The sequence below is a fragment of the Trypanosoma brucei genome, chromosome 8, assembly GCF_000210295.1.
Source record: "Trypanosoma brucei gambiense DAL972 chromosome 8, complete sequence".
Taxonomy (NCBI): domain Eukaryota; phylum Euglenozoa; class Kinetoplastea; order Trypanosomatida; family Trypanosomatidae; genus Trypanosoma; species Trypanosoma brucei.
This window is the reverse complement of record NC_026741.1, coordinates 1,398,391-1,413,780: the sequence shown is the minus strand read 5'-3', so window position 1 is coordinate 1,413,780 and position 15,390 is coordinate 1,398,391. Positions and strand designations below refer to the sequence as shown.

At 46.8% G+C, this 15,390-nt stretch overlaps 6 protein-coding genes and 1 pseudogene across 6 annotated transcripts, besides 1 other annotated feature; all 7 read right to left on the bottom strand.

Moving 5' to 3' along the window:
- Window positions 1–767: 767 nt before the first annotated feature.
- On the bottom strand, window positions 768–2,639 carry TbgDal_VIII5460 (hypothetical protein, conserved; the record flags this gene model as incomplete). Its single annotated transcript, XM_011777582.1, has 1 exon — window positions 768–2,639. The coding sequence occupies one exon, from the start codon at window positions 2,637–2,639 to the stop codon at window positions 768–770; it is 1,872 nt and encodes a 623-aa protein (XP_011775884.1).
- Window positions 2,640–3,652: 1,013 nt separating this feature from the next.
- Window positions 3,653–4,678, bottom strand: TbgDal_VIII5450 (hypothetical protein, conserved; the record flags this gene model as incomplete). Its single annotated transcript, XM_011777581.1, has 1 exon — window positions 3,653–4,678. The coding sequence occupies one exon, from the start codon at window positions 4,676–4,678 to the stop codon at window positions 3,653–3,655; it is 1,026 nt and encodes a 341-aa protein (XP_011775883.1).
- Window positions 4,679–5,242: 564 nt separating this feature from the next.
- On the bottom strand, window positions 5,243–5,575 carry TbgDal_VIII5440 (hypothetical protein, unlikely; the record flags this gene model as incomplete). Its single annotated transcript, XM_011777580.1, has 1 exon — window positions 5,243–5,575. One exon carries the CDS (start codon window positions 5,573–5,575, stop codon window positions 5,243–5,245), a length of 333 nt encoding a protein of 110 aa, XP_011775882.1.
- A 1,297-nt stretch (window positions 5,576–6,872) lies between these two features.
- TbgDal_VIII5430 (flagellar calcium-binding protein Tb-17) lies at window positions 6,873–7,574 on the bottom strand (the record flags this gene model as incomplete). The annotated part of the gene is made up of 1 exon (XM_011777579.1): window positions 6,873–7,574. One exon carries the CDS (start codon window positions 7,572–7,574, stop codon window positions 6,873–6,875), a length of 702 nt encoding a protein of 233 aa, XP_011775881.1.
- Window positions 7,575–7,941: 367 nt separating this feature from the next.
- TbgDal_VIII5425 lies at window positions 7,942–8,787 on the bottom strand (annotated as a pseudogene).
- Window positions 7,942–8,787: a sequence feature.
- Window positions 8,788–9,747: 960 nt separating this feature from the next.
- On the bottom strand, window positions 9,748–11,214 carry TbgDal_VIII5420 (amino acid transporter, putative; the record flags this gene model as incomplete). Its single annotated transcript, XM_011777578.1, has 1 exon — window positions 9,748–11,214. The coding sequence occupies one exon, from the start codon at window positions 11,212–11,214 to the stop codon at window positions 9,748–9,750; it is 1,467 nt and encodes a 488-aa protein (XP_011775880.1).
- Window positions 11,215–12,183: 969 nt separating this feature from the next.
- On the bottom strand, window positions 12,184–12,840 carry TbgDal_VIII5410 (flagellar calcium-binding protein TB-24,putative; the record flags this gene model as incomplete). The annotated part of the gene is made up of 1 exon (XM_011777577.1): window positions 12,184–12,840. One exon carries the CDS (start codon window positions 12,838–12,840, stop codon window positions 12,184–12,186), a length of 657 nt encoding a protein of 218 aa, XP_011775879.1.
- Between the last annotated feature and the right edge of the window lie 2,550 nt (window positions 12,841–15,390).

Genomic DNA, 15,390 nt, shown 5'->3' with positions numbered 1-15,390 from the left:
TGTGTCGTCCCGCAGCTGCTTGCACTGCCAGAAGGGCAGGTAACAGAGTTGGCCTGCTCGTTTCAATCAGGATCACCTATTATGCGTCACAATATTGTCCACTACAGAGGCCCGGGGATTTGCAGCCGATCCAAACCACAAAGTGGGGGCGCAAACCAGCTTTATCACCCGTGGCTCCTAGAGCGAAGGCGCACGCTTTTTCGCCACTTTTGTACCCTGTGCTACGTCGATCCACCTACCCCCCCCCTTCTCCCCTCTTGGAGTGCCCAGCAGCCGCTGGAAATACGGCTAATATAACGGCGAACGGAGCACACGCTACCGCCCGTCGCTACGGAGTAGTAACAGTAATACAGACAATAAGAGTGATAAAACAAAGAGGATAGTTGCAGAAAGAAGCACATGCATGTATGTAAAGAGAATCCCCTTACTACGCCCACATGCGGTAAGGAGAGCAAAGGCAAAAGAGCAGACAATGGTTTAGCCTTAGGGGATACCATTACTTATAATCCCTTTCTTTTTTATAGCCTAGTACTTTTTTTAGAGCAGATTTGACGTTATCATTATTCTTTCACTAAGCTAAACATTGCACCTCATCGTTTAAAACGATAGTGCAAAGCGCCGGTGACGTTAAACGAGTCGCGATCACAGCATAAATAACACCCTCACACACAGACAGCAGTGCGAACAATAGCCGACTTGGTGGAGGTCAGTGAACTGAGCCTGCCACCTCGGGAAAATGTGTCCCTCCCCCTCGGGCAAGTTATTGGCTATTCATCACCGTATAAATCCTCCACCGTCAGTTGATAATTCTTCTTTCTTTTTGTGTTGCGTGGCACGTCCTTCTTCTGTCTTTGCAACACCTCGTGCCCGCGATCCCTTTTTGACACCTTTTTGCTACCACCATCTATCATGTGAACCTTTCTTTTTGAGGTTGGAGGCTTGCGCCCCTCCCGTTGTTTCAGTAGACGTGCTTTTTTTCGCTGTCCCGCAAATGCTGCTCGTGTGGTGTCCACTTCCTCCACCTCCCTCTCCAGGCGACATCGCAATTCCTTTCCGGTCAACTCCACGAAATTGGATGCGTCGGCGGCTTGCCGGAGCGCCATCTCGCTTTCTGCGAACATTGGTCGTACGGAGTAGAACGTTCCCCGTGACACCGAGTAGCGCCGGCAGCAGTCAGCAAGCGCAGTGATTATAAGATGTGCCTTCCTTGCAGCTATCACATCCGGCGCCAGTTGAGCTTTTCCATTCCCAGGGTTGGTGCTGTCGTCATCACGCGCCCTCTTCCGAGAGGTTGGTCGTGTCACCATTTGTGACCCACTACTCTTAGTGGTATCTTTACCGCCACTCCATTGTTGCTGCCGTCGTCCGTGTTGCTCACGCAAACGAGTCTCCAGCACACCACCAGCAATGGGGGCAATAAAATAGTCTAGCGCACGTTTCTCCACAAAGTCCCCCTTGCTCATTGCGTGCAGTGCAATGCGATCGCCAAGCGCAATAAAAAGTGTGGACGAGACTTCGGAACGGCACAACTCATCGAAGAATATGTCGCAAATATGCATAGTGAGACCGACGGCGGAGGGCTCCGGCACGACCTGTTGCTGGAAAATATAACACGCTTCCTCCAGGGCACGGCAGAGGGGTTGACACGAAGTGATATTATCCATTCGGTCGCTGCTCCCGCGTTCGCTACCGCGGTCACTACAACCATCATTGGTACCGGGCCGCTCCTGCGTATTCAGCTGAGATTTCTCTCCACCCTCGCTGGGTTTGACCCTTCGCTGTTCGAGTTGGCTCTCGTTTTCCCACTTCTTCATCAGCGTAAAGAGTTCGAACATCAACTTCCTCACGAAGGCAAGGTACTTGTCCGACCGGTAGCGATCCATTGTGCGCCACTCTTTTGCTAGCACGCGCATCATGCAACTAAACCACAATAGTTTGCCACTGTTTGTATGCGGGGAGTGGATAACGCGTGCTATGTTCTGGGCACACTCGAGCTGCACAAGCGGCTTGTCAGAATGCCACAAGCAAAAGAACAATCCGCGTGACAGTTTTAGTAACAGAATCTCTACCTCAGCCCATTGCGATATCCATTCTCGGTAGATCTGCCGCACGCTTTTGTGGTCGTCACTTCTTTTCCCTATCTCACTGTTCTTCGTTTGGGAACGCGTTTGTGAGGAATCGTCATTGGCTCCGTTTGCGCCGGTATCGTTCTCTTCTTCGCGCTGTTGCCGCTGCAAGCGCTGAATGGCCTCGTTACGCCGTTGCTCACGGCGCGCGTTTTCCTCACAGCTTCGAAATGCGTCGAGTTCCCGAAGCACATTAATTGATAACTCCTTACTTTTATGCCGGTGGTCCCCTCTGCGCTTCCTCTGCATATCGAAAAAGCAGCACAGAGCGCCTTTGTCCACATTTGCCTCTACAGTTAAAAGATGCGCTGTAGCACGCTGCACGTATGGTGGAACTTGCGCCAGTGCCTCATCACGTACCACCACCTCATTGTGCGCGAGACGCTTGCAGAGCTGTTCCACCTGAGCCTCACGCTCATCGAACGTCTCCTGTGGCTGCTCAACTATGGGGTCCGGGTAGTTGATGGGAAGCTGGGCTTCACCCTTGCGCAAGTCCTTCTTTTTGATTTTCATCCGAAAAAGGTGAGCCCCCGCTTACACTCGCGTCCGCGTCAACGCTTCCTTGCCTCGTGTTTCTTCACTATCCTTAAGAGCGTCCGCACAGTCGGCGATGGTGGTGGCACCCCCTTCTCACCGCTTAACTCACCGTCTCGGGTCGGGAACTTAACACTAATTATTCAAAAAAAAAAAAACAGCGAACGGTAAGAGAAAGAAAACGTTTACTGCTACTTCAAATGCATGAGCATTTTAACATTCGGTATGTGCGGGTGGGCACGCCACGTCAACACCGTTCCAAAATCGTGCCCATGTGGTAGAAAGATTACAAAACATGGAAAGGTAAAGAAAGGCGATCGAAGGGTGGGGGAAATCACCGATAAAACACCATTAAAAAGGCGCAGGCGGTGAGAACAGGCGAGTAGTGCATAAAGAAAACAACGCACATGAGTCAATCACCGAACCACCCCTATAAGAACTAGGGAAATTGCACGCAAAAGAGCGAAGGCGGTGAGTATGGAAGGCAAATAAATACGCGGATAAAATGTTGGCGGCACACTCCCAAATACAGAAGTAAGAAAATTGTGAGTTTTGAATATACCGAAGCAAGGGGAGGAAAGTCTCACTAACGCATGAAGGAACAAAAGGGAAGAAATAATCTGAACAAAAAGGAGAGCACGTAACAAGATGCGAACCATAACGGTGTTACGTGGTCGTATGCCGGTAAACTTCACGCTGGACCAATTAGTATACGTGAAGTAAGCAACTCAGTGAGCCCAAACCGCGTGTACGTGCTATGAACTCACAATCACTTCCCCGTAAGACGCCGACACGCTCCCCACTTTCGCCACATCTTTGTGCATATATTCAGATATCATCATACAGTGCAACGATTTTAAAGAAAGAAGACCACACAAGAAGGTGTCCCGAGTTTACCACACCTTCGCGTAGCGACGCGACTAGCGCGCCGGTTTTAGAACCACACTCTCCGCACGCACAATATACATTACCCATATATCATCTCCACCTTCTTACAAAACATGTACATGAGGCCCAAGTGGTTTGTAGGTGGATGTTTCGGTGGTGCCTAACCCATCTCGTGCAGCGGACGTGGTGGTGCTGTCTCTTGGTTGAGAAAGATCCCCTCGGATGTCGTGCGCACCGCTCCCGCTACCGACTTCCACCGCAGGGAGATTCGGTGGTGCGCAGTTGCTACTTCCGAAATGTACGCCCCTTTGGTGGCCCTGTAGATGTGCAATCCGTGTCTCTGCCTGCATCAGTGCGCGAAGGAGGTCACTGTCACGGGCTTGTATAATGGTGGGCTGTACAAGGGTGTCATGTTGCATCGAAGACGCACCCGTTATAACGTTGATGTCTCCAAACTTGCTCCTCCACGCGTCAAACTTCTTGAACACCCTGTCGTTATTTTTTTTTTCGAGCAACACGATGGACACCAACTCCTCCACCATCTCCGCCGTAATGGCGCTCCTTGCCGCCTCCTCCTGGGCTGTGCAGAGTTGCTGCTGTGCAGTAAACAACGACTGAGATGCAGTCGAAACCAATCCCTTCCTGTACCCAGGGCGTCGGCACCGGCGTTCCGGTTGCTCGTTCGATTTGGGCCCGTCATGATTGTGCTCGCGCCAACGGACGCCGCAGCTAGAGAGACGTGACGTCGATCGTTGCTCCCGTTTCTGCTGCGAAGGCGAATGGGGAAACCCCAGCGTGCTTACAGCGACGTCGTTTTTTTCCGCACTCTTGATCACCCCTCCTCTCTCCTGTATTTTTCCGCTTCCTTGAAGGACCCTTGTCGCACGTGGAACACGCAATGACCGCGCCTCTCCAAGAGAATGCCTATGGGCTAATCGACCGAAAGAGAGCAACGGTGCGCTCACATTATCTACTGCCTTCATCTCAGTTGCTGGGGCCAAGGATGGGGCGTCCAGCGAGGAGCAGCGCGACAACCCCTTAATCATCAGGGTGCAAGATAAGGTCGGTGCCGTGGAAACACGACCACAACAGGGCCGATCACCAAAACCAGGCGACACACCGTTGCGCATATCAAATGTGGGAACCAAAAGCGACGCACGTACGCGAGAGGCAGCCTAAGAAACAGGATGTCAGAGGGAAATCGAATGATGTGCAGCGGTGCACTAAATGCAGAATAAAAGGAAAAACACTTTCATGACCGCGTATAACAACCACAACTCAACCAATGACGATGAAGGCGCAATTTCTTTCCCAACAAACGGGAAGAAATGGGAGGCGGTAAAGTTCTCCATGCACTATTCTCCTCAATTTTCTTTCTTTTCAACTTGGCACTGAAAAGGCAGCGTACAACGAAGTAACGCACGCACTTACTGAAGATGATACACTATGGATTGCCACTTCCTGCAACTTAGTGCACCATGCCGCTGTTTGAACAGTCATACATGATCCAAAAATCTCCATGAAGTTGGACGAATTCGATGCAATAGAATTTATCCGAGCTGACGAAATTAGCAGGAGGGCACCGAAAGATGTGTAGGAAGCAGGGGGTGGGTAAATCCTCACCGCTACAAAAAAAATAAATTAAAACGAGTCGCACGGCAACATGCACAAAACTATAAGGCAGGCACATATACTTACAAATAAACCCACAAGAGAACCGGCAGATGACGGTACAAGAGAGAAAATAACCAAATACACGAATGATAGAAGCACCTCTCGACAAGCCACCACCAAACAGTGATCGCCATCAGCGGTGCAGTGATCGCTCTTCGGAAATCACACCCAATCGCCACGGCGCCATCAGCTTCAGGGTTATAGGTACCCGTAACAGCAAGGGGAAAACGTGTAGCCGCATGGTGACGGCGCATAGAGATGTATCCCCGGCTACTGACTGCGGTAGCGGAAAAAATCTCAAGCAGCACATTACCGGTCGGAACATGCCACGATAACCCAACCTTATTCCTCATGCTGAAAGAGACACAGTGAGAAAACTCATATAAAGTCACGACAATACTCACGCCTTCCGTTCCGAAAGGATGCAGCACCCAGCGACTCCCTTTGGAAACTGAACTTCCCCCCTCCCCCCCCCCCCCAAGTGAATGGCAAAAACAAATCGAACGCTAAATTAAAGGGAAGCAAAGACAACAAGTCATACTCTCCACATCACACGATCCCTTCATCACATGCAGGTAACAGCGTCAGATTCCTTCTATCATCAGCGAAAAGACTTTACAAAACCAGGCGCGTTGTCCAAAACGTAACACATTTCCAGGATCCCTGTACCCTGTTGTTTTATCCTTAGCACTGCTGCATCCCGCACAGGCGTATTTATATCTATACGGACCATGGTCAGCACAATCCGCTAAGAGCAGCAACGCGGTCCTAAGATCCATTAGGAAACGGATGCAGCAATGATCGCGACCAACTCCGTGTCCATTGCTTCCTATTCACCACCACAGAAGCAACTTCGTAAACAAGAAAAGAAGGTAAAGAAGTATATGGCAGACGCGAAGCAAAATAATAACATTTCACGTTGTAACGCCACTCAATCACACGCAACAGCGCACTCCGCCTCCGCCATACAGAATTACCCTAACAGGCCCATAAGAGCGTATATCTATTTACACAACCGGTGACATGAGAGATCACGTACAAAAATAAAAAACTATTTTGCTAGAACGAAAAAGATTACAAACCACGAGTGTGTCGGTCACCAACCTGCTTTTCCTTTTCATTCCCACAAATTACCTACCTCTCTTCACCATGTACTTACATAACATTTCCCCACAAATTCTCCTTACATTCTTCATGGCGCACTGCGCGAAATGTGTGCTTATACATACATAAATATATATATATATTGGCACATTATCATCGATGCAGCACTCTACTGGTCCCCAAAGATGTTCACCGGAGCGGACATATGGAAAAAAGTGAATATTCATAAACAACGAAATAATCAGGCTTCAGAACCAAAAGTAGACAAAAACAAGTGCTTAGGCAGTCGGCTATCAAGAAGCATGAAAATCAATATGAAATATTATAGCCAATAACCTGCAAAAAGAGACAAGTTAAAAATAAGGAAAAAGAAGACAAAAAACACCATTGAGTTTTAAAAAACACTTGAAACAATAATATTAAATAATATGGACCGGAGGCGGTTAAAAAGAACATGAAAACACCTCCAAAAAAAGAAGCAAACACAGATCTCTACGGTAGAACCACAAATACTGACGTTCCTGCATAATCATAACATTCTCAACACTAGGCAGAACCCTCGGCCGCAGGAACTCCATCCCCTGCATTTGCCCCGTCACCTTCATTTGCTCCGTTCTCCTCATCATCAGGATCGCCACATACCTGCAACTTTTTAGTGACAGCCCAGCATGAGAATTCATCGAATGTCACAACACCAGATCCATTAGTGTCGATCTCATTAAACACAGTGGTAGCGTCGGTGATATCAACACCCCACTCCTTCAATTTCGGCAAGGCTTCCTTGAACTCCTGTAACTCAAGCAACAAACTTCCATCCTTATCCATGGTGTCGAACATTACAGTCAACTCAAAGATATCATAGATGTAGCAAAGCATCAGGCGGAATTCAAGGAACTCCACAAGATCCTCTTCACCCACACCCTTTACCTTGTTGCCGAGGTCCTTCGCTTTGTCAAACGCACGCTGGACAATGTCAGGAAGGTGAGTCGTGAACTCATCCAACTTGAGTATACCGTAGCAACCATCAAGCACCTCCCTGAAGCCGAGTTTTCCAGTCCCATTCGTGTCAAACTGCTTGAAGAGTTCAATGCGACGGCTTTTCGACTCAGCATCCTTGTCACGGGGAATCGCACACCGAATACGCTCCCACGCAACCTTCCGGTCCGCAGTAGTTTTCCCGTCCTTTCCACCCTTACTGGCGGCACCATCCTTGGGGTTAGATGCGTTCTTGGATCCTGAGCAACCCATCTTTGTTTATTTTACTTGGCTTTGCTTGATTAACTTCTACAAAATGGAACAGCATGATCACAACGGCAGCAACAGAGATGCAGCGTGGCAGCGCAAGCAGCAGCTGGAAAATACAGACGCATATTCACATGTGTTCGCAGATATAGATCTGTAGCGGACAGTGGCTGAGATAGTTATGCAAAACACAGGAAGACAAACATTAAAAGAAAAGAAAAACAAACAGGTCAACAAGGACGAAAAAATTAAGGGAATATATGATCAGGATATATATGATCAAGGAAGCGAGGCTAAGGCATTGACCCCACACGCCCGCTTGGCATCGGTTTCTATTACATAAAGCAGAACCCATCAGTAATGCCTTCTGCTTTCAATTACCTTCATTTGCTCCGTTCTCCTCACCATCAGGATCGCCACATACCTGCAACTTTTTAGTGACAGCCCAGCATGAGAATTCATCGAATGTCACAACACCAGATCCATTAGTGTCGATCTCATTAAACACAGTGGTAGCGTCAGTGATATCAACACCCCACTCCTTCAATTTCGGCAAGGCTTCCTTGAACTCCTGTAACTCAAGCAACAAACTTCCATCCTTATCCATGGTGTCGAACATTACAGTCAACTCAAAGATATCATAGATGTAGCAAAGCATCAGGCGGAATTCAAGGAACTCCACAAGATCCTCTTCACCCACACCCTTTACCTTGTTGCCGAGGTCCTTCGCTTTGTCAAACGCACGCTGGACAATGTCAGGAAGGTGAGTCGTGAACTCATCCAACTTGAGTATACCGTAGCAACCATCAAGCACCTCCCTGAAGCCGAGTTTTCCAGTCCCATTCGTGTCAAACTGCTTGAAGAGTTCAATGCGACGGCTTTTCGACTCAGCATCCTTGTCACGGGGAATCGCACACCGAATACGCTCCCACGCAACCTTCCGGTCCGCAGTAGTTTTCCCGTCCTTTCCACCCTTACTGGCGGCACCATCCTTGGAGTTCGTTGTATCCTTCGATGCAGAGCAACCCATCTTTGTTTATTTTACTTGGCTTTGCTTGATTAACTTCTACAAAAATGGAACAGCGTGAACATAGCATAGGCAGTGAAGATGCTGCGTGGCAGCGCAAGCAGCAGCTGGAAAATACACACGGATTCTACATTGTGCTACAGTCTTTGCGAAATTCACTGATAATACAAAGATCGTTCATCGTAGTTGCATTTCCCAGTGGATCGATGAGACGGTGACCAACACGGCTCTGCACAGCTTACAGCAACGAGCGGGTTCATATGCGATGGCAAGAAGTGTATCGAAAGCGCCTCCGCCCAACAACGTCACGGGCGAACCAAGCAACAACTTATCCAGTCAATGACAACCGATGGGAGGAAACAATATGAGTGACAGCGAAGGGAGTGTGATGGAGTTACAATCTTGACCCCGCTCCGGGAGTGAGGTGGAGTCTGATCAAAGATGAGCACGAGCAGAGGGGAAACCGGTTGAGGTAAAGACACTCAGCCTATACTCCAACACGGGCAGCCATTCTCCCACTGGCAGAGCTCAACACCTGCGACCCGGCGTGGATGCCGACCTATAATGGCTCCAAAGACACAGTTTTGGGTTTTCTAAACACTGCAGACAGACCGCCCCAGACAGGGAGACATGAACATACGACGCAACTAGGTGAGACCTCTTGTGATTGAAAAGTGAAAAGAATTTTATAGTGGATTTGATGAAGTGTAATCTCAAGGGATCATCCTTGGACCCAGAGTGCCTGCCTCCATGCGAGAGGGTGAGCACATCTAATGATGGAAGATCAGCGGGGAGGGCGAACACATAATTTATTATGTTGTTCACGTAGAAAATTCGTTCCTAGTTAAATGATCATATGTTTGTGCTTACGAGAAAAATAAACGTTTTGGTGGTTATTAAAAAATCCCTGCGAACAAAGGGGGAAAAGATCGACCCAGCGGCGCCTCGCTGGATAGTACGTATTGGAATAAAAGTGCTCACAGCTAGCGTACCGCATGCGGGGCCAACCCCAGCAACCGTAAGCTTGTGTGTTAAGGAATAATCGTTGTAATGTCTAAAAGCACAATAGAATACGAAGCGTACATGACGACGGTACCGTAAATTTTTAAAATCCAGTGATGGCAGTACACCACAGCTCGGAGGCACCACGCCTCAGAGTTCAGCAATGACGCTGTAGGTGCCCATTACCATGACAATTAAACCAAAGATAATGTAGAAGTAACAACGAATGCGTGTCCAAGAAAACACTGGTGCTGCCGTAAACATGCTTCCCCAGTACTTCAACGTCACACGATCCTCTTCGGGATTCATTACAGCATGGTCAACCTGCATAGTGAGCAACGCTGGTAGAATAAAAACCATGACAGCTGCCGGTAAAGCACCAATCAGGCTCACGACAGCGTGCACCGCTTTCGGGCCAACAGCGAGTTCAATACTAACAATAACCAGGTTAATAAACAACCGGAGAAGGATCCCCTTTACGGAAAAAGCACTGCACCCCACGACCTGGTCTACGGCCTGTATGGCCGATTGGAACTGCACGGGGTATGTGCACACCAAATTTATAACCAACATAGCACGCACAGCGGTTGACAATTGGCTCTCGGGAAGCCCGTCAATAATGCTCGTATTGATTGACGTTCCGTATGCAAGGTACCCTGTGATACCATAAAGCAAGTAAATCGAAACGGTTAGTGTGAGAACCAGCGACAATGTGAACTTAAACCTCGTCTTCTGATTGCATCCGGTGTGTGCAGGAAGGACGATCGCAATTCCCTCAAGTCCCATCAGGTTACTCGCCATATTGTTAAACCAGCCAATGGGGATATTATTGCCAAATGCGTTGACAGTTGGGTGCACCCTACCGTTCTTGTTTATCTCCATGCAGGTTCCCACGAAGGTTGCAACGAGAGTGAATGTCACCGCCACCGATGCCGATATGGAAATAATAGCCAAAGTTGAGAAGTTACTCGAAAAGCACGTGAAACCGAACTCAATGAAAAACATGACAAATGACCACACGTATGTGTCCCCCTTAAACTGCACCATTGTATTCATCGTATCGACCGTTAGTTGCATGTATAGTAAACAAAAACCAAACTGGCTGAGAAGTAGGCAAACAAAGAGAACCCACTGCAGTGGTGGCCCGAAAATAAATTTACATATCCTACCGTACGTGTCGACACGGGGTCGGTCAATGGTCAGCTTCGTTCCAAGCAGCAACTGGGAGGCGTCAATAACACAGACGCCAATGAGCACCGCAATGGTGGGTCCGAGTATGTATCCTGCATCTTGGTAGAAAACTGGAAGCAAAAACACCGCAGTGCCAACGTTCGCCTTGAATATATGGAAGGCGGTCTTGTAGATGTTGGTGTTTTCGGGAATTACTCCGGCCTCCTTCCGGGGGCTAGAACTTACAGTTATATCCTTCGTTCCACCGCTTTGCACCTCCACGTTCACATCGGTCACCGCTGTCGAGGCAGTGACAGCATCTGGTGCAACGTCATGCGCTACCACCGGTACAGAAAAGACAGACGGGTTGGCGTGTTCAGCAGCTACGACCGCTGGATCCGTTTCACCCGTAGACACCGGTGTTGAAGTTTGTATCGGCTCTCTCATCTTTCCACCGTCACCAGACGTATCAACACGCGATTGGGAGCAACAACCCGTTTAGGCAGACTGTGAACAACACCACTAGAGACGCCTTCAACGAGAATGATTTCGATGTAACAATCAAATTAGTGTAGGCCGATACGCTAACCTCAGTTTGTGATTTTGCGCACACACTTGCAACGCGTACTGATTCTACGAAAGATTTCATAACCGAAAAAAAAGGGATGAAACGGCACAACAAAATAAAAAAAACACACAGAAAAATAAACAACTATCCGCCACCACAAAAACAAATACAAAAATATATTTTTTGGAAAATAAAAAAAATACACACTTGAAGACAAACGTTTTCAATAGTAGATATATAAAAAAAAAACGTATGACCTACAAAAGAATATCGAAAAAAGCAACAAGTACCCGTCTCACAACACAAACCAACTAACAAGAAAACAGCGGCATTCAAAACATTTGTGGCATATGAGGGGATGAAATTAACCCCAACTGATACTCAAAGAAAAAACGAGAAGGAAGAAACAGGAACCCCTTCTATATCACCCGCTCATCACAAGAAAAATTCAACACACTTAATAAACAAAAGACAAAAAGCATAACTCTTCACAACCACTATCTTTTTTCACAGCCCCCACAAAAACGAAGCAGCATGATCACAACGGCAGCAACAGAGATGCAGCGTGGCAGCGCAAGCAGCAGCTGGAAAATACAGACGCATATTCACATGTGTTCGCAGATATAGATCTGTAGCGGACAGTGGCTAAGATAGTTATGCAAAACACAGGAAGACAAACATTAAAAGAAAAGGAAAACAAACAGGTCAACAAGGACGAAAAAATTAAGGGAATATATGATCAGGATATATATGATCAAGGAAGCGAGGCTAAGGCATTGACCCCACACGCCCGCTTGGCATCGGTTTCTATTACATAAAGCAGAACCCATCAGTAATGCCTTCTGCTTTCAATTACCTTCATTTGCTCCGTTCTCCTCACCATCAGGATCGCCACATACCTGCAACTTTTTAGTGACAGCCCAGCATGAGAATTCATCGAATGTCACAACACCAGATCCATTAGTGTCGATCTCATTAAACACAGTGGTAGCGTCGGTGATATCAACACCCCACTCCTTCAATTTCGGCAAGGCTTCCTTGAACTCCTGTAACTCAAGCAACAAACTTCCATCCTTATCCATGGTGTCGAACATTACAGTCAACTCAAAGATATCATAGATGTAGCAAAGCATCAGGCGGAATTCAAGGAACTCCACAAGATCCTCTTCACCCACACCCTTTACCTTGTTGCCGAGGTCCTTCGCTTTGTCAAACGCACGCTGGACAATGTCAGGAAGGTGAGTCGTGAACTCATCCAACTTGAGTATACCGTAGCAACCATCAAGCACCTCCCTGAAGCCGAGTTTTCCAGTCCCATTCGTGTCAAACTGCTTGAAGAGTTCAATGCGACGGCTTTTCGACTCAGCATCCTTGTCACGGGGAATCGCACACCGAATACGCTCCCACGCAACCTTCCGGTCCGCAGTAGTTTTCCCGTCCTTTCCACCCTTACTGGCGGCACCATCCTTGGAGTTCGTTGTATCCTTCGATGCAGAGCAACCCATCTTTGTTTATTTTACTTGGCTTTGCTTGATTAACTTCTACAAAAATGGAACAGCGTGAACATAGGAGAGGTAGCGAAGAGTAACGTTTTAACCTTTTGTCGTAGTAACTGTTGTATTTTGAATGTTATATATATATATTTAAATAATTGTTATAGTAAATGTGTTTTATATAATTTTTGTTGTTTTGTTGATATTTTCCCCCTGATATGCACATAAGATGGCAATGTCTTGTATATAAATTTGGGCGTTGGTGTGAAGGACGTCGGTTTTTTTTTTTTTGACCCTCTTACTGCTGGCGATATTTTCTTTTTTTTTTTGCTTATTATCATTTTTTGCTGTTTTTAAGTACAGTTATTGTGTGGAGTGACTATACTATGATACTATTTCGTTGTTAACCAGTTGTTTTTTTCTTTCGCCTTGCTTTTATTTTAATTTTTGAATTGCACAAATTTTTGATTGCTGATATGTTGATGTTTTTTCACTTTCTGTGCGCATCTATTTGTTCTTTGTACTATTTTTGATTTGTTGGTTTTTTTGAGTTTGTTGGTGTCATTGTTTAACGTTGTTTCACAAAGTGTGTGGCCTTGAAACGCAAATTCTCAGGGTGGTGATGATGAAGGTCACGAGCCTTCTCTCTAGATGTGTCTCCAGCAGAAGCACTTTCTTATAATCATATTTAGTATAATGATTAATTATGATTTCACCTTCTTTTGTACTAATTTATACGGTATAATATAGCTATGTGTAATCGGCAGTATTACCATTGGTATTGACTGGTACAGTTATTCAACAACCTCCTCCCTGGTTCTGCGGTAAGCGATTTCGTGATGCTCACTGAAGTGTCAGACACTTATCTGCTATAGCTATGCAAACGTTTGAATGAACAAGTCAATAAAGCTACTTCCGAAGGTTAGATCATGCAGGACCTCAAAAAGTAATTACTCGCAGTCCAACATCGCTGAGCGAGATGGTTTTAACTCAGTTGAGTAACTGCCGTAGCGGACGACCAGAAAATGTTGATGGCTGAAACCCAGTGGGAAGCAAAACGAGACAACTTCACAACCAACCGCGGCAGAGAAATAACATTAAGACAAAACATACTGTTGATATCAAGAGAAACCGTCTTCATTCCCGATTCCCCCAGCAATGACGGTACAATCATTTGATGGGTAAAAGATGGCTGAACCAGGAGCGTATATGATCCTCGTCCACCAAAGCGGACAGCATCATCAGAGTGTTGAAGGGCCCCACCACTGAAAGTATCGCAGGAAACAAATATACTCTAAACCCGCTTACTCCCTCATCCAACAAAATGAAAGACCGCTTACAATGACCCTATTTTCAAATACGTCACTGAGAGACTCAATACCTGTCGACTAAACCGAGAATACAACGCAGCACTGCACCAGGCAAACACATGACACATCGTCTAGTACTTCAAGAATACCAAATCCAACGCTTACGAAGCAATATCCCAATGTGGTGGCGCAACCCCATCGCACTATATCAAAAAATTAACCAGAACAGATGCAAATTTTCCGAACAAAAGAAAATAGCAGCGTAGCGCATGCGGAAAGTGTCTGTAGCACAGAAGGACGGACAGAGGACAAACAGGAGTAACGTTTACCACATACGAAAAAGATTGAAAACACAACGCACCTACAAGAATCATACAGATATAAGTATTGGGTAAAACAACACCAGTGAGGGAACTAGGCCACCGGCGAACAGGGTAACAAATGTGCTCAAAGTGCCATAACCAACAAACTACTCCAGTGAGTCTACAAGGCACTTAGAAGCATCAACGGTCGAGAAAGGGACGAGGCTGCCCATCCAGTAGTGGCAGATGGGGTCTTAAAAAAAAAAATGAAGTGATAACATCCACACCCACCTACACCAGCCAGTACCGTGAGTCATCAAAAAAAAAAAACCGACACCTCCGTGTAAACAAGGCAGGACCAAATTACAAAATAGTTCGCGCGTGCACTCTTTCATGCCTTCACCTCCACTACGCTACCTAAAGACACTGAGTAACAAACTCGAGCGCCAAAATACGAGGTTAACAACGGAAAACGGCATGTTGACAATGAATTCGAGGCAAACTGGGTGTGATTTAGCAGTACGTAAAGCGTGAAGCCATGCGGCATTACTTTGAATGGGCCAACGCACCACAGCAAAAGACTGTCACCCGCTGTTCTGCGCACCACATACATTTACCGCAGACTCACAAAAGCGAGGGAAATACGTTGCGAGGCCTTCAAACTTTAACTCTGGCGTCAGCCACGAAGTAGTGTACAGTGGGGGAAAAAAAGACAATTCCTCGTATACGCATGCAAGCAGTAAAAAGGGGGGGAGACAAAAACGACATCACAGCCACTACTGTTTACACGACGCCGAACATCCTCGCAAGATTCCCCTCCTACACTAAAGGATATAGATATGCAGCGTCCTTCCCGTTAGCTCAATAGGTGTTCTATAGTAAAAGTTAAATGTACTTACCTCTCAACAAATATTACGCGAAACAACCCAAGGGGAAAAGCCAAACCATCC